Source organism: Lontra canadensis, unplaced genomic scaffold (genome assembly GCF_010015895.1).
Source record: "Lontra canadensis isolate GAN:19392208 unplaced genomic scaffold, GSC_riverotter_1.0 scaffold9, whole genome shotgun sequence".
NCBI classification, from domain to species: Eukaryota; Metazoa; Chordata; class Mammalia; order Carnivora; family Mustelidae; genus Lontra; species Lontra canadensis.
Window position 1 is genome coordinate 38,772,815 of NW_022631003.1, and position 20,001 is coordinate 38,792,815.

At 36.1% G+C, this 20,001-nt stretch overlaps 1 protein-coding gene across 1 annotated transcript in view; it reads right to left on the reverse strand.

Moving 5' to 3' along the window:
• The window catches only part of CPNE8 (copine 8), a 200,883-nt gene that overhangs the window by 129,233 nt on the left and 51,649 nt on the right, over window positions 1–20,001 (reverse strand). Inside the window, exon 5 of the mRNA XM_032855344.1 lies at window positions 9,833–9,872. Coding sequence (XP_032711235.1) covers window positions 9,833–9,872 — 40 coding nt within the window. The remainder of the gene's footprint in view (window positions 1–9,832; window positions 9,873–20,001) is intronic.

Below are 20,001 nucleotides of genomic sequence, written 5' to 3' on the forward strand. Positions count from 1 at the left end.
TTTATTGTGAGAACACAATACATAATGAATATAATCTACAAAATTACTATTAATTGATGATGTTATCAGTAGGGCTTCCCATCAACAGAAGGTTATTAAGCCATTAAGTTTTGGGGGAAGTTAAAAGTTATACACAGATTTTCAACTGTGTGGGGGTTGGCACTTCTAACCCCCATGTTGTTCAAGGGTCAGCTGTACTTCTCTTATTTTTCTTTTTAATATTCAGGAGAAAGTCATCTTTAACTGCACACTTGAGCATAATACTCTAACTCCTTCAAACTTACTACTTCATTATTTCTTCAGACCATTTTTTACTGCTCAATTCCTCTATCTACATTTTGTATTATATTGTGGCTAGCTACTTATTTACATTCATAAAAGTTACATTAATGCTACGTACTTTAATAATTTCACAAATATTAATAAGGTAGTTTGCTTTGCAATAAAGGAACTGGTTTTGTTTGTTGGCTTATCTGTTTGCTTGCTAGGTACCAGTATTAACTCTGATATATCCTTTTTAAAAGACCTTTTACATACAAGTATACATGCATACATTTACTTATTTATTTAGCAAAATGGTATAACATATTCCTTAAGAGTGAGAACTATGACTGTCTATACTGCTTATGTTTATATTCTGGCTGAATCACTTCCTAATGTAAGTCTTACAAATGACCACTGATTAATATAAGTCTTACTAACGACTCTATGTCTCAGTATCTTGATCTATAAAATTGACATAAGAAATAATGCCTACCTATTAAGTTGTTGAGAGGACCAAATGAGACAATCTATGCAAAGCATTTAAAAAGATAGTATATGCAGATAATGTACGCGAAGCACTTAGAACAGATGCTTGGAACATGGTAAGCATTTAATAAAGATATGCTTTTCTTCTCCTCCCTGTTTCCCTGGGGTTAAAAGGATATTACTATATACTCAAAATTTATCCCTTGTCACTAGATTTGCAGATACTATAATTACTTGCATAAATTATTTCATATCCCCTTTACACTCATGGCCAATTCAAATGCTCATTCTAAGCGTCACTATAAAATATGAAAGCATCTTATATACCAACTCATCTTAACATGTTAAGTAGTATGCACACAAACATACATATATAAAAGAACATTTTTAAAACAATGGTATAATGACCAGGAGGCATTAAAGGTAAGCGAAATTTTTCATTTCTATATTCTCATAAAGCAAATCAACTGTAGTTGATCATTAGCTTCATCATAAACAATTTCCTAAGCATTCAAGAGTGTGGAGCATTTCCCCTCAGAAGTCTACAAAGGTAATCTATAAATGTTTTATGAAGTGATCAAGAAGGATCTGAAAATATGATATCTCTAATTAATAGATAATTTAGATTAAAAGACATTAAACAGACTTACTGACAGCTAAGTTATGACAAAGAACAGTAATTGAGTGCAGTCAACTGTTCAGTAGCTAATCATTCTATTCCTTGATAAGACAGACTCATTATTTACCTCCTTTTATTGCTTGTACCCATTTTGTGATCATTTAACTGATTTAGGCACATTCACGCTAACTAAACCAGTAAGAGCAATTTTTTGCTTTTACAATATTGTCACCATTGTAAAAAAAACTGATGAGGAAACATGTATTACCTGTGAAATTTTATAGTCAGCATTACCTAGTTTATTGCTGGTACTCCCTGTTAATATTGCTGACTTCCTTCATATTTAATTAATTCATACTAATCGCATCCACTATAAAGACTGGGGTGTGACTTAGTTATGTCATGCACTATATTCTAATATGGCAACCATTTATAATAATCCAACATGGTGCTTTTGTGCTCCAATAATGACTTCCACTTTCTTTATGGCTGTTAACACATCTCTATGCTATTTTGGAAATAAGGCAAACTCAATATGAAACAACTGGACTCAATATTTTAGTAGAAACAATGTGTCAAATTTTAACATAATAATACAACTTTTTTGAGCAGGGATTTTTTTTTAATGGATGGATCCACCTACAAATCAAAAATACTAATCTACCTCCAAGAGATTAATAAAATTCCTAAACTTATACATCAGTGGTTAAGTCACAAATATAATTTCAAAATTATACTCGAAAGTTCAATGTATTATTTCTCCCCCAACCCCGCACAAAGACTTTTTTTCAAAATAGTCTTTGTTTGCTAAGAGTCCAAGTGAAAGCAGCTGTAAGTCACTAATGAAAATAAAAGTTTTCAATGATGAGTGGACAGTCATTGGTCTAAATTAGCGAATTTTTAAAAATTATCCACAACATATATTATTTAGTCTCTGCAAACCATATTATATAGAGATTAAAAAATAAAGCTATACTATTCAAAGAAAAAACAAATCTATGGAAAATATTTAGCTTTTGGAAAATATTTACCTTTTGGGAGCACATCAGTTTACACAGAATATTAATTCTCATCGACAAAGAAGTGAGAAATGTAATATGTTTACAGAAAGTAAGTTAAATATTCTCACTGCCAGTAATCATGGTGAGACAATTGACAGGTCAAATAATGAGAAAACTTACTATATATTGCTATTAAATAATATGAAGTATATTATAGCATTATTATTAGAATTAGATATTAGCTAATAGTATTAAATGTAATATAATACTATCAGTCAACATCATTATTAAATACTGGATCCTGCCCGAATAAGGGCCAGTTTAGCAATGCCAACAATCACACCTAATATAAGTTAATGAGTGCTAAAGATATTGTCATCAAACCTAACTCAGGCATTATCCTTATCTCTGTCTTTAAGTCTAAGATTCACAAGACCTACTGAAAATGCAAATAGAAACATAATCCATTTATAAAACATCAGTCATAAATACTTCAGCTTGAATATGCTTATAAGGCTAGTTCTCATCATCTACTGAGGACTGGAAAGTATGCTTACATAAAAAAAGAAAGTTATTATTGAAAAGGCTTCTCAGTAGGTGACAATTTAGTAGAAATCTAAATAATGTGAGAAAAAGAACCACACTGAGTTTGGCACGAAAGCATTCAAGGTTGGAGAAAAGGCAAAAACAAAATCTCAGACAAGAATATGCTTGGGGTGTTCAAGGAAAAGCAAGATGGCCAGGGGGGCTGGTGCAGAATGAGCAAGGAAGAGAATGCAAAAAGGGAGGAGGGAATCAAGGGCCCCTGAAGGACTGTCAATTCCATCATGAGTATAGAGGGTAGATAACCTTTTAGAGGGTTTGAATTGGAAAGTGACATGTCCTAACTAGCTTCTAAAAATGGTAATTCTGGCTAATGTTCTTCCCCTAAGTTTCTAAATGCTTTAGTTCACCTAAGTTTCTAGTTTCTGTTCTATTCTCTTCTCCATTTATATGTTTTTTTATATACAGACAGATAGGTAGGTAGATATAATATATAATTTAATATAATTATGTATATTAATATTGTACATATTAATACATATTAATATAATATAATAGGTAAATTTACTGAGTTTTAACTCTTTAGGCCAATGGTTCCTAAAGCTACCTATTTTCCAGACACAGCCTAGTCAGTATTTCCAGCTGGATGCTTACTGGGGTCTCAAAAAACAATCCAGCCCTGACAGCTGAGTTCTTATCGTCACCCCACAACCTCAATCTCTTCCTCCCCAATGTGATGCTTGCAATAAACTAAATACCATTTTCCTGTGGCTCTCGCCAATAACCTAAGAGTCATTCTAACTTCTCTTAAATTCTCGCTGGACATCCAATTCATCAGCAATCATATCACCAAAATCTGACCACCTCTTAGCCCTTGAAGGGTTACACCCACCAAATACTGTTCATCTAGTCAAATTATAGCAGTCTTACAACAAGTCCTTTTTGGTTTACAATCAGGGGGATTCCCCAGGTGAAATCTAAAACTGACCCCGATACATGGAGATCAAGGAAAGACTGAAGAAAAAGGCAGGCCACTTCAGAATAGTAGGTGGCAAGTTTAATAACCAAGGGAATATGAGGCTTATCTTGGGTGGCTTTAAAGCTATTGCATCTTCACTATCTCCAAGGTGATCTCTAAGGTGAGTAGATCTCCACAATCTCCTGCCTGACAGAATCTTAAGACTTTTTTATAGAGGTCTTAATAGGGTTCAATCATATATTCAGTCCACATGGTCTCAACAACACATTACTCTCTCAAGGCTACATGCTTGGAACAGGACAGTGCGCAGGTCAGGGGAGGAAGGAATCAGGTCGAGCCCATGGGTCAACCAATGTTCATGTCCTCTCAACGACCTCCTCTAAAGTCTCCTTAATTCCAGTCTTACCTCCTAACCCCATCCTCCACTTTAGCTGCCATCTTATTTAAATATATAAATCAGATTACATCATTCTCCAGCAAAATCCATTTAAAAAAATTTATTTTTCAAGACTTGGCCTACAAATCTCTGCCTCATCTAAATTCTGTGTACTTTTTCTAACAATTTCATTCCACTCTCATGATTCACAGTACTCTACAGATGGTAGCTATCGTTCAGGCTCATCAACATTCCAAGTTCTTTCCTGACTTAAGGTTCTTGCACTGCTGTTCCTTTTGCCTAGAATGCTCTTCCTCAAGATTTTCAATAGTTCCCTCCTTCTCTTTCTTAAGTATGCCCAGGATGAGAACTGGTCCAAATTCTCACTGCCTGGATGAGGGAAACCAAAGTTTCTAGCTATTGTTCTTCATTGGCCACTCTCTCTCAGTATTAAGAGCTTACAGTGTATAAAGGTATCTTAATCATTTTGCATTTGTTTCTATTAAATAAATCTGCCCACTCCACTTCCCCAGTTCCAAAGTGTAAGCTGTTTTAGGACAGGGACCTTGTTTGTCTTATATACTGCAACATTCCTCAGCACTTGAACAGCACATGAAACACATTCATTACTCGCCTGATTTTATGACAATACATTAGAATTTGGTTCAGTTATACATAGGTTAAATTGGCTTTTCTTCTAATGAAAAAAAAAAAAATCATGCCCCATTTATAAATCTCTTCCTATGAGAAAATGCACTTCTTGGTTCAAACAATTATCTTTCAAATGAAATATTCAAATGCAACTCATCTACATGTAGAAGCTTCTACAGATGATCCTTCGGAAATGTACTAAAGAAGATACACATCTTCACTGAAGGCTGATATTTTGTAGTCAAAATAATCCAGTGATCCATTAACATGTCTAAAACAAAAATTTTAGTGGGTACCTTCTGAAATCAACCAAATGAATAAATACATTTTGGACTGCCTGGTGGGTATGAAAATTTAGTACACCAAGTACAGTTTTGATGTCATCTGGCCTAGAACACCAAGCAGAATCCTAGATTCACCAATTATGGCCCTGTTATTAATCTTTTCATTAATGATTTGGCTGATGCAATTAAATTATGCAAATGAAAGTATGCTATGTAGTTCTGCTAATGGCATTAAGATGAGTGGGTTCAACAGCACTCAGAGAACAAAGCTGGAATTCAAAATGCCAGATTCTGTTCACAGGATCTAACACTTCAGGGGTGATGATATTTCAGTAATTTTCTTAGAGGATCATAAAGTGGATAAATCCTGCAAAGGAAATTATCCCTGGTTTCCATAAGTCAGCCTGGAGCATAATGTTTCTCCACTAAGAACTTTTTCTCCACTAGTAAAAACTAGTTAAAAGGATACTGATCCTTTATCCACTCACTTTGTATTCATTTGCAAAGTTAGAAATCTAAGGTAAAATTCTACATTATATCTCCATTTTCCCCACTAGTTCCAAAAATTTAAGAATTAGATCTAAGACCCTTATGTACTGAAATCAAATAAAGTCATCCTGGAAGGGGTTTCTGCCAAACTTATCAGATATAAGAATAGAAAAAAAAAAAAAAAGATTTTCTTATTGTTGACTCAAGGAGTCTCTCTTGCTACCAAATGCCCTTTGTGAAAGGTGTGCCTGTTCTCCACATGCAAGCCCAGGCACTTTGCAGTCTCTCCTAAAAGGTTCCAGTTTTTATTTCACTTTGCAAAACTGGCAGGTAGATAACCACACTTTGAAACAATTGTATCCTCAGGGAGTAGACCTAGTTTGTTTATTGGCTCCTCTGATCTAAATGCCTCCTGAACTCTTTTTGGGTTGAATGAGTTATATGCTCTTCCACCTAAAATCTGTCCTTGGATGCTTTTAAATTAGGAAGGGCTTCTGTCGTTAATTTTTAACAGAAATTCAAGACAGTAATCTCTAAGAATTCTTGTAACAATTCAAAAACACATTTCCTCCCTCTTCTAACATGCTTCATCTATTTATAAGCTCACACAATTATTAACAAATTTGTATTGCTTACTAAATATATTTAAGACATATAACATAGGGAGTAATGTAAATAGTACATTAAAATGTGAGGTAATACAAAACACGAGAACTATAGGAAGCCATGCAATAGATTAAGAGAAAGGTGATGAGTCTGGATTAAGTAACAGTAAGAAAGGAAGAAGACAAAAGAGAAATCATACTTCATCAGAACGAATAGGATTTGGTCACACACAGGATGTTGTACGTGAGACAGAAAGCAATGAACACACAATCAAGTTTCCTAAGTAGTACACTGTTGATAATTCTGGCAATAGATAATACAAGCAGAGGAGCAAACCTGGAAAAGGTCATACATTTTTGTTGTATCTGAATTTTAGGCTTCTGCAGAATATCTACCAGGCAATATCTAACAAGCAGCTGGAAAGCTGTATTTGCTGAGGTATGCAGAGGGACAGTTGGGAGTTACCGGGGTAGGCATGGAAATGGTTGAGATCTCCCAACGAGAGCTGATGCAGTAAGAGATGAAAGCTAAAAACCAAACCAGGAGAAACACTAGTATTAGAGAACAGGAAGAGAAAGAGAAACTAAAAAAAAAAGATAGATGATGAGTAAACACTAAGGTAGGAAAAGAAGCAAGAGAGACATTTACTTTTTTTTTTTTTAAAGATTTATTTGAGAGAGAGAGCTTGCACAGGAGGAGGAGTAGAGAGAGAGGGAAAAAGAGAGAGAGAAGCAGACTCTCCACTGAGCAGGGAGAGCCCAACGCAGGGCTCCATCTCACAACCCTTAGATAATTACCTGAGCCAAATCAAGAGTTGGATGCTCAACCAACTGAGCCATCCAGGCATCTCCGCAAGGGAGGCATTTCTGTGGAAGTCAGAGGAGATGAGGATTTCCAGAACAGGGCAATCAATTTTGTCCCAAAATAATGGGGAATTCAAAGTAAAGTAGAAAGTGAAGCCACAAAACTTTCCTCTAACCTATGTCAGCATAGTTCAAGCAGAAATGAAAACCAGAACACAGTAAAAGAAGATGGTAAAAACCTAGGCTGTTTTGAAAAGCACTATGGTGATAAGAAGGTGGTAGAGGAGAGAGCACAAGGGTGAAGCACAGTCAAGATATCAAGAGGAAGATATGAAGTGTTTCGTGTGGAAAAATATAAAAAGCTATTCCGCAAAAGAAACATTTTAAGATAGATAGATATATAGTATATATCTCTTATATAATAATAATTGCAGATTATTTAAGGAAAATATAATCCTGTTTGAGGTACTCTCCTATCCTACATACTACTCTCTGCCCTGGACTCAAAGCAGTGACACTGATAAGGATGGCATGTTACCACCTTCCCACTTACCCTCAAAATATCCAACCCCATGGGAATGTCCTTAACTGCCCAGCTATCACGCCCTCTAAAAAAGTAGTCTGAACTGAGAAACATAAAAATTGCATTCAGGGAGAGTGGGCCCTTGAAAGTCTATGTCCGCTCAGGGTTTAGGGAGTTCATTTTTCTTATGTACACGAAGATGAATAATCAGAGAGATTTGGTCTTCAGAGAGAAACAGAAGCTCAGAGAAGAGCTATAATGGAAAAAATATGTGGCCTCAGAGGGAGAGAAATCGAGAAAACAGCTGTCTCAGTCCCCATCCACACACCTGTTTCCAGCTGCATTTCCTGTAAGGGCAAGCACATCACATTTATGAGTCGCTCTTAAATTTCTTTAATATTAACCACCTCTATGTGAGGTAAATGAATGCATTTTCTTTCCTTGCAATGAAACTTTGACTAGAAAATGGAATTCTTTTTCTGATACTTCCAGTGAAATTTGGAAAACTTCCAATACAAATTCCAATTTGCTATGCAAATAAGTTTTAAATGTCCAGCCACAATGCTATAAATCTTACTAGGGGCAGGGAAGCGGCATGGCAACTGCAGTGAACTGTACTCATGGGGGAGTAATGAGCTTACTACAGTATTTGTTTTCAATTTCTAGAAAAGTCAGTTGGAAAGAGTATTCTTTAGGGGTGCCTGAGTGGCTCGGCGAGTTAAGTATCTGCTTTTGGCTCAGGTCATGATCTCCAGGTCCTGGGACAGAGCCCCACATCAACCAGACTTCCTGCTCAGTGGGGAGGCTGCTTCTCCCTCTCCTGCTGCCCCTCCCCCACAATGTGTGCGCTTGCCTGCGCCTCGCTCGCTCTCTCTCTCTCTCTCTCTCTCTCTCGCACGCGCTCTCAAATAAAAAATAAATAAATAAAATCTTTTTTAAAAAGTAAAGACTTTTCTCTGAATGCTTCTTCAGTGATTCTGCTTTATGCTTCATAACAAAATAAATATCATAGCTTCCTTACAACAAAGGACAAGAACAGTAAATTGTGATTTTTACCACTATATGTACCAGCTTTCCAGTTTCCTAAATCATCCTCTTTGCCCATGATAATCTCTCATGTGTCTTCTCTTCTGTGAATCATGACATTATCCCTCTCCAAATTATACTGGAAATCATATATATATATATATATATATATATATATATATATATATATCCATCTATTCTAATCCATAGGCTACAACAATGGAGACATAAAAATTATCCCCCTGACCCTCTGGGCACAACTATGAACCTAACCCTAACCCTCTCACCTCTTAACCCTGACATGGCTGCCAGTTCCACATCCATGTACTCAGATTCCACTTGGAACCTGGTTAAACTCTCTTCAGAATGCTGTTTTCAGATCCCGTACAGCCCTTCCTCCTAGTATGGCCTAACTCCATTCCCACAGTTCTATAAACAGGATGATCAGATCATCAATGCTTGACCAGAGAATCTCGCCCTCATCCCTCCCTCCAGACCTCTGCCTACTTCTGATCCCTTTGCTGCTCCTGGACCTGGGAATGTCCCCCAGGGAACAGTTGTAGCCTGGGGAGTAGAGCTCTTGAGATGAGAGCAGCAGACAGAGGGAGGGATAATCAGGACCCAAAAGGAAAAAAAGGAGACTGTAGGAGACCTTGAGGATAGACTCTATATGTCTATCTTGTTCGTACTATACCCTCAGAAACTGACATGATGCCAGCATGAGGAGGCACTTAGAAAATATCATTGAACGAATGGACCACAAGGACAGCAGAATGAGCAAATCACTCTGCCTACACCCAAGAACTTGTCGTTGTTTCAGAAGGGAAGCCTGTCCAAATGACACAGGCTCACTATTTCCTCTTGCTTAACCTGATCCAACTCCAAGTTGGATCCAACTCCAGTTCCAGGGAACGGGTGACATTGCTTTAAAAAATAGATAAGTAAATAATAAACAAGATTAATTCATTTTACCTATGAAAGGTATCTTTGCTTTAATATGTTCCTCCAAATGTTATTCTAGGGTCCTTGAAAAATGATATTTATTTTCTATGACAATTATTATGTGAAAAGTTAGGGACACATACCTTTAATATTAATGTAACAACATAAATATTAATCATAAATAATGATATTGGAATTTCTATTATGGAATCATCATAAAGACATAAAGTATAAACTTACATGTTTGGACAGGTTGGGGCTCTTGGAATCAACATCATACCTAAAAGATTAAAACAGAAAACTCAAATTATTTCCACAAAAGAGAGCTACAGAAAAATATTGGTATTTTACCAAAAAAAAAAAAAAACTAAAAATATATATATATATATATATAAATCATATCAATCAAAGCAATCATGAAAAACTAGCAAATTTAGAAGTTTTTTTTAATCTGTCACAGATATGCCAGTGGTAGAATTCAAAAGCCCTGGGTCTTTTAATTTCCACAACGTAAGTAGAGGTCCTGATTATTTTCAATCAACAATTCTGCTGCTTGATAAGAAAGTTTAAAACTTCTCTTTTGGGGCACCTGGGTGGCTCAGTGGATTAAGCCTGTCTTCAGCTCAGGTCATGATCTCAGGGTCCTGGGATAGAGCCCCACATCGGGCTCTCTGCTCAGCAGGGAGCCTGCTTCCCCCTCTCTCTCTGCCTGCCTCTCTGCCTATTTATGATCTCTCTCTCTCTCTCTCTCTCTCTCTGTCAAATAAATAAATAAATCTTAAAAAAAAAATCTACCCTTTGGGGTGCCTGGGTGGCTCAGTGGGTTAAAGCCTCTGCCTTCGGCTCAGGTCATGATCCCAGGGTCCTGGGATAGAGCCCCACATCGGGCTCTCTGCTCAGCAGGGAGCCTGCTCCCCCGCCCACCGCCCCACCTCTCTGCCTACCTGTGATCTCTCTCTCTGTCAAATAAAAAATAAAAAAATGTTTACGAAACCTCTCTTTTGTACCATTGTTTAAAAAGTTTAAAAAGTAAAAACAAAATAAAGCAAAACAAAAAGACTTCTTTTGTGTGTGAATCAACAGAATTCTAACACTGCTCAAAATTCCCCAACTGCAATTCCTCTCCACTGGATACCATTAAAAAATAAGCAGGTGCTGGTTAACAAGCTGTCTTTTTTGTTTTTTTTATTTAGTATTTTAAATACTACCATTAACTGAAATTCAGCTAAAGTAATGAGACATTACTTTTCCCCACTCAGTGGACTTAGGGAATCCACTTATTTTACAGAAATAGAAATGCATTCATATGGGACTATTTTCTGTCCTGTTTTTGACCAGTTGGTACTGGAAATAAATGACTTCCTAGAAAGAGCCTAGGAAAACATCACTATCACTTTAGCTCCTCATTTTAAAGAATTTGTAGAAAAAGTAAGATCGCCAACAGTCAAGACAACCTCAAGTCACTGAAGTTTTAAGTAGGAAAATATTTGTATTGGCTCCAGAGTTTCTCCCAAAACATATTCCTCTCACACTCCTTTGTGCACAGCCTCCTACCAAAATTTAACTGCCTTTTTTTTAAAGGTTAATTAAAGTCTTCGCTCTCACATAACAAGAGTGTTTTTACAGAGAAACAAGGCATCTCAATCAATACAAGGCTGAGAAAGAGTTCACAGAATGTGCCAGTCCTGGGCAGAGGTTCACGGACTCCTCAGCAAAGTATGATCACCACAGACTGGCTTCATAACTGTGTGACGCAAAAATACCTGCCTGGGAAGAATGACGGATTACTCTCCTCCCCACCAGGGCACTCTGATCACCCTGAACAGCTGTAACCTAGAAGTTTTAATCAGCTAATTGGCCAACATCTACTGAAAACCTACAGATGTTAGCACAAAAAATATTTTTTATTCAAGACAATTTTTTAAGAGTAAGATTGAAATCACCAACTACAGCCATATCAAAGGTGAAATAACCGTGCTGGCTTCTTCCCAAGAATCAGAAACTGTTTTCTCTAAAGGGTATACTGTGGACCTGGGAGAAATAACATGCTGTGTTCAGTTCTGTTAAAAGAAGGGAAAAGAAAAGGAGTATATGTTTTCATCACACAGCATTTAAGTATCTGCAAATACAATTCCTTTTCATTGCCTTTAACAAAGCTTTTTTAATGCTAATGTCTCAAAAATACGCAATTTACAGCATGCTGCTGAGGGCTTTAGGTTAATACACTGGATCATAATGCATCTGAAATTATCATGAGTTTTCCTTTCATGGAATTTTCCTTCTAACTTTTCTAAAAGTATCCAGACCCCTCTGGGCCTCACCCAGAGGGGTCAGATGTAAACACTACATCCTAAATAGTTAAAATGCGTGTGTGTGTGCTTATGTGTACAGTGCCATACTTTCACTAAGGAGAAGAGATTATATGGAAAGCAGGAAGCTAAGCAGTTCACCCCTAAGAAGGTGCCTCCCACTGCCTAAATTTACTCACACCAATTTTGTAAACTCGAAGCTGGTACTGAAATATTATTACCAGAGTACTGAAGTGGATCCTAAGGATCACGTTTGTAATTAGAGGTAACAGAGGTTGACTAGACTCTTTCCTGTACTTCTGAAATTCCAACGAAGGCCCCAACTGGAAACCAAAGATGCTAAGTATATCCCTTTATGCTTGGCTCAGAGGTGCTCAAGAGTCACTCTCATTAGAGACAGACCCTTCTCCACAAAGTGACTCATAAAAGTGACAGGCTAGGATCCTACTTCTCAGGCAGCAAGAGGAGGTTCCTTCCACTCCCCAAAGCCCAAAAGAGGAACTCCAATGTCTGAGGTGCCTGAAGGAGGAGTAGACAGCCCCGTCCAGCTTCCCAGTCAGAGGCTGCTGAGCTACAGAACCTGCCCACAAGTCCAGCCTGTGGCTGCCAATAAAAGACAATGTCAGGTGACAGCTCTAAGAAATGCCTTCTGAGAACTGAGGAACAAGCAGAATGTGCGGCTTGTGCTACCTTTAGGTCTGGATTCTTCAGAAGGTAAGAGACCCATCCCTTCCCCTCCCAGCTCATCAACCCTTCCCTCTTCAGCGCCTGCTCTCCTGCAAGTAGCTAAAACAAGAGCTCTGAGGAAAGAGGAAGTAAAGAGTTTTGAAGTAAGTTTGAGATTAAAGTTTTTTTTTTAAAGATTTTATTTATTCACTTGACAGAGATCACAAGTAGGCAGAGAGGCAGGCAGAGAGAGCGAGGAGGAAGCAGGCTCCCTGCTGAGCAGAGAGCCCAAAGCAGGTCTCCATCCCTGGACCCTGGGATCATGACCTGAGCCGAAGGCAGAGGCTTAACCCTCTGAGCCACCCAGGCGTCCCGAGATTAAAGTTTTAAGGTGAAAAGTACGTATGATCAACAAAATAAGGTGATTCTACTAAACAAAAGTGACTACAAACTCTCAAAATCAGACCTCGACATTGTTAAGGGAGTCCTTAACCAATGGGAAAAACTAGAATTAACAGTATTTTAAAGAAATTTTTAAAAACTTACTTTCCTCAAATAACATTATACATTCCACAATTATCACCATTTGATTTATCAAGAAGAAAAATAATTTGCTAGGTCAATCAAATCTAGACTCCTAACTACCTTGTTGCTGTTGCAGTCTAAGTGGAAAAACAAGAGTGAAAAAGATTCTATCTCATTTCTCCTATTCTCCAGCTCATGTTACAGAATGATGTGACTACCCACACCTCTTGCTCAAAGACATTTTTGTGCAGCTGTTCTGCCAATCAGTTTTCAACTGTGACCAAAAAAATGTGATTTATGAGGTACCGATACTATTATCAGTGTGATAATCATAATAAAATAGATGCCAACATTTATGACCTTATCTGTGATCCATACATAGCATGACGACAGAGACCATGTCTCTTAAATGAAGAGGTACACATCAAATCAAAAAGGCAGGAGAATTTTTAAATTCATAGTTGATAAACTAATCTTAAATACATATCTCAGGCATACTACAGTAACAATAATTACTATGGATTCATCAGGACTTATAGGAATTTGGGCCAGTCGTGACAGGAAGACATATTTATTCTGTCTCTCCCTCTCTCTCTCTGTCATTACAATTTTCTATCAGAACTGAAAAATTTCACTTTTCAAAAAACCATTAACTTTTAAAAAACCATTTTTCCAAACCTTCCGTAATAGGCAATTCTTTACATCATACACTTTCAGTTTCTTTTCAATTGTTTTTTTAGAATTTTACTAAATCAATGGGCAGATTAAATAAAACAATTCTGAAAACCATTTACATCTGTCTGTTGGCCAATTTGGACTACTGTATTCTTCAGCATCACTGTCCCCTCAAGCAGACATATTGTCATAAATGCACTAGAGTATAGCTCTAGCTCTCTGGGAGATGCAGGTTGGGGTTACAAATAGTTGTATTGCCTATTTTATCCTGTTTTTACTTTCCAAATATCCTACAATCAATACTCTTCCTAGGGATAACACACTGCTAAGACAAAATTTAAAAACCAATTATAATTGGGTATACTAATGAATAAATAGATACACATAACTAGTAAACAAATATAGTGTTTTCTACACTTATTTGGGTAGATATGCTGGAAAAATCACAAAGTGAAAGAAAGAAAGAAAAAAAGAAAAAGAAAAAGAAAGAAAAAGGAAAAGAAAAAGAAAAGAAAAGGAAAAAAGAAAAGCTGGTGTCACAAGTTAAAGGTGTTATGTGAGATATTCTAATACATGGTAAATCAAAAGGAATTAACTAACGCAATATCAAAAATACTACATGAGGTACGCCTGGGTGGCTCAGTGGGTTAAAGCCTCTGCCTTCGGCTCAGGTCATGATCCCTGGGTCCTGGGATCGAGCCCCGCATCAGACTCTCTGTTCCGTGGAGAGCCTGCTTCCTCCTCTCTCTCTCTGCCTGCCTCTCTGCCTACTTGTGATCTCTGCCTGTCAAATAAATAAATAAAATATTTTAAAAAAAAATACTACATGAACTAAGAGTATACTTGCTGCTTTTCTTGATAATCAGTTATCCCCTTCTCTGGCCCTAATTGTTTGGATTTTTCAGAGATGGTAAACAATTGAAATAAAGCTCTTTGAATCAAATTGCTGAAATCAGCCAAATGCATTCAAAGGATAAAACGATACATAATTCAATTTTGCAATACACTTTCATATTTTGAACAGTACATAATTTCTGTGAAAATCACTATAATTTTTCGAAGAAAAGAGAAAGCTGAAGAAGTTAAAACATATCAATCTACCTACACTAACTTCTGTTACTCTATTTCTTCTTGTTACACTGAGATGAAATAATATAACATGCTCCCATTCCTATCAAACATAACAATTTCCTAGACAGTCTTACTTTTGTTTAGATAGATGAAATATATTCTACCGTATTATTATATTCAAAGTGCAGCAGAATACTTTAAACATACACTTTCATCAGTATTACATAACCAAGGCAAACATAAAAATATCCCAGTTTAGACATAATTTTTAGACTTCATAAAATTTTAGAAATTCCAGTTTAGTAGCATTTAATTACAAAATATTTTAGGCAAAATCTGATCCTTTGAACGTATAACACTTTCTGAGCCTTGGTTTTCTCATTTACAAAAGTGGATTAATTCCACCTCAGAAATTTGTTGGGTGGGTTAAAGTTATATATGCATATGATTCTATTACAAACCGTGAATAGTAGTAGTAGTAGTACTAACGAAAATAACCTCTTTTTGTCTGCACCTACAAACTTATATACTAACTTTCAAACTCCATGAGCTTCTGTAACTACTTCACTGAGTTTACAAATAACTGGAAGATATTAGTAACAAACATATTAAACCATCTTATCATTTCTTCCTTCTGTATTTTTTCCAGTAAATGTATTGGTTTTGTTTTCCTTTTTTTTTTTTAATTCCCTGAAACACTTACAGTGAAGTTAAACAATATTACCGACTTATCATCCAATACTAGATAAGTATGTGACATACCAGCAATGCCCTAACTTCCTCCTACCTTTAAGTCTTCCCTTGCTCATGCTAAGCATACCTAGAAAGCTTACGAACATGACATAAGTATCAGGTGCCTCCCTAAATTAATATATTCTCATTTGGACTCACCAGTTTGTCAGATTGCTGAAACACTACCCACTTAAAAAGGCATAATATTTGAACATTAACCAGCAATGAGTTCAGTGGAATTATATTCCTTGCACCAGACATTTTTTAAAACCAGTTAGTTTCCATAGCCTCATCTTCAGTAGAGATGAGAACGTGATCACTAGCCTCTGTGTACAGGCGAATCATTCTTTACCTTCTTTTCCTCTCCAGAGTGTTAGCCCAGCTCTTAATTTTTGCTCCTTGGTCTACTGACTAAGAAACATTTAATCAGTGTCATCCTTCTAAAGCACCTTTCTTTTCATTCCACTTGTGAAATTCTGTAATAGCAACAATTACAACATAGATGATAAAAGGATGAGTAGGACATAGGCTTAAGGAACCAGGGCCAAGTAGGGACATGGTGATACAGTCACCGGGCAGCAGCTGCTTGTGACAGGGGCCTTTGGGCAGACAGCAACCAGAACAAAATAGAAAGGGCTCTGAATATCAGAGCTAAAACACAGGCAATGAGTTCAGAGAACAAAGCATATAGGATCTTGGCTTTACAGGCGAATTCTACCAAACTTTAAAGAAGAATTAACACCTATACTTCTTAAACTATTTCAAAAAATAGAAGGGGAAGGAAAACTTCCAAATTCATTCTGAGGCCAGCATTACCCTGATATCAAAACCAGACAGACACCAAACCCGAAAAGAGAACTATAGGCTAAAATCCCTGATGAACATAGATACAAAAATTCTCAACAAAATACTAGCAAACTTAATTCAACAATACATTAAAAAAATCATTCACCACGATCAAGTGGAATTTATTCCTGGGTTTCAAGAGTGGTTCAGTATTTGCAAATTTATCAATGTGATACATCACATCAATAAGAGAAAAGAATAATAACTACATGATCATTTCAATAGATGACAAAAAACATTTGACAAAGTACAATATCCATTCATGATTAAAAAAAAAAAAACCTCCACAAAGTAGGGTTAGAGGGAATATACCTCAACATAATAGAGGCTATACATGAAAAAACAGCTATCATCCTTAATGGAGAAAAACTGAGAGCTTTTCCCCTAAGGTCAGGAACAAGACAAGGATGTCCACTCTCACCACTTTTATTCAACACAGTACTGGAAGGCCTAGCCACAAAAGTCACAGAAAAGAAGATATAAAGGGCAATCAAATTGGTAAGGAAGAAGTAAAACTTAACACTATTTGCAGATGACATGATATTCTATATGCAGAAAACCCAAAAGGCTCCACCAAAAAACTGCTAGAATTGATAAACGAATTCAGTAAAGTCGAGGATACAAAATCAATGTGCAGAAATCTTGCATTTTTATACAACAATAATGAAGCAGCCAAAAAAGAAATTAAGAAAACAATCCCATTTATAACTGCACCCAAAATAATAAGATGCATACAAATAAACCTAACCAAAGAGGCAGAAGACCTGTACTTTGAAAACTATAAAATACTGATGAAAGAAATTGAAGATGACACAAAGAAATGCAGATATTCCATGCTCATGGACTGGAAAAATAAGTATTATTAAAATGTGTCTACTACCCAAAGCAGTCTACATATTTAATGCAATCCTTATCAGAATACAGCACTTTTCACAAACTAGAAAAAAGAATCCTAAAATATTTATGGAACCACAAAGACCCCAAACAGACAAAGCAATCTTCAAAAGGAAAAGTAAAACTGGAGGCATCACAATTCTGTACTTCAAGCTATATTACAAAGACGTAGTAATCAAAACAGTATGGAACTGGCACAAAAACAGACACATAAATCAATGTTAACAGAATAGAAAACCCAGAAACAAACCCATAATTTTATGGTCAATTGATCTTTGACAAAACAGGAAAGAATATCCACTGGAAAAAAGAAGTTTCTTCAACAAATGGTGTTGGGAAAACTGGACAGCCACATCCAAAATAATGAAAATGGACTGCTTTCTTACACCATACACAAAAATAAATTCAAAATGAATTAAAGACCTAAGGTGAGACCTGAAACCATAAAGACCTAGAAGAGAACACAGGCAGTAATTTCTTTGACATCAGACTCTGACATAGGAACTTCTTTCTAGATATGTCTCCTGAGGCAAGGGAAACAAAAACAAAAATAAACTATTGGGACTACATCAAAATAAAAAGCTTCTGCACAGCAAAGGAAACAATCAACAAAACTAAAGGTAACCTATTAAATAAGAGAAGTATTTTCAAATGACGTATCTGATAAAGGGATAATTTGCAAAATAAGTAAAGAACTTATAAAACTCAACACCCCCCCCAACAAATGATCCAATTAAAAGTGACAGAAAACATGAAGAGATATTTCTCCAAAAAGACATCCTGATGGCCAACAGACACATGAAAAGATGTTGTTCATCATCACTTATCATCAGGAAAATGCGTATCAAAACTACAATGAAGTACCACCTCACTCTTGTCAGCATGGCTAAAATCAACAATATAAGTAACAGGTTGTGAAGAAAAGGAACCCTCATGCACTGTTGGTAGGAATGCTAACTGGTACAGTCACTGAAGAAAACAGTATGGAGGTTCCCAAAAAGTTAAAAATAGAACTACCTTATGATCCAGCAATCCCGCTACTGGGTATTTACCCAAGAACACAGGAACACGGATTCAAAGGATACATGCACCCCTGTGTTTATAGCAGCATTACTTACAATAGCTAAATTATGGAAGCAGCCCAAGTGTCCATCGACTGATGGATGGATAAAGAAGTGGTATATATACACACACACATATATATAACATTATATTATTCAGCCATGATAAAGAATGAAATCTTGCCATTTGCAACGACATGGCTGGTGCTAGAGAGTATAATGCCAAGTGAAATAAGCCAAGTCACAGAAAGACAAATACCATATGATTTCACTTATATGCAGAATTTAAGAAACAACACAAATGAGCTAAGGGAAAAAAATGAGAGAGAGGGAGACAAATCAAAAAACAGACTCTTAATTATAGAGAACAAACTGATGGTTACCAGAGGAGAGGTGCGTGGGAGGATGGGATTAACAGATAATGGGGAGTAAGGAGTGCACTAGTTGTAATGAGCACAGGGTGATGTATGAAGTGTTGAATTACTATATTGTATACCTGAGACTAATATAACACTGTATGTTAAGTAACAGAAATTAAAACTTAAAAAGCTATGGGATATCTAAGTTGGTCTCAAGGATTAGAATGAGAAATGAGTACTCTTGTCCACATCTGTTCATTCTAATATCTGACTCTGAATAATTTATACTCTGAAAATTTAAAAAAGATTCTAAAAAAATTTACATACTGGGATACCTGCTGTAGGATTACATGTAATAGTAAAAGTAAAACAACCCAAAATGTTCATCAGTAGATGTTTGGCTACATAAATTGTGTTTTCTCAAGCAATGAAAATTATACAACATTAAAATAAATGAAAAACATATATATAATACAGTGGCCCAAAAAGATATCTGAAAAATTCAAGTAATAGGAAAATATTTGCGGTTTTCAAAATATTGAGACTCCCATATGTTTATGTATCTTAAAAAAAAAAAAAAGATCTGCAAGTATATACGTCAAGTCATTTACATTTTTAGTTATTGGCAGGTTGACGGGTTTTTGTGGGGTGGGGGGAGGGTATTGAACTAACTGGAAACTTTCACTTTTAAATGCCTACATAACTTAAATTTATTATAAATATTTACTACTTTCAAATGAGAGAAAACAATACAGATGAACAAACAATACAAATGGCTGGTTTTAGGAAAAGTTAAATCTAAAAGCAGAGGGAAAAAATTAAGCAGGTGCCATGCTGTGTGAGAGAGAATTCTTAAGAACAGCAGCTATGAAGCCCTGAACAATGGGAGAACCACATTTGACATGATTTATATGTGGCTTTTAAGTAACAACACTATGAGCAATCTCCATGATAAACATGGTCAAGAAATCATTACATTACACTTCAGGATTTTTTCTCAGACATATCATTTTTAGTATTCGAAAAGAGGTTTCAAAGACATAAAAAAGCAAATGGGCATAATAAATTTTGCTTGATAAATATAATGAATATTTAGAACTCCTATAACTCCTGAAGGAAAGGGCCTGGTATAATATTCTCCTTTTTTAAACAGAAGGTTATTTTACTGCACACATTTTAGAGGAAAATGAGAAAGGCTGGTCATGGTAGGTAACTTTCTTTTTAAGTAATCTAGGACTTTTTCAAATATGATATTGATAGCTTTTATTTAA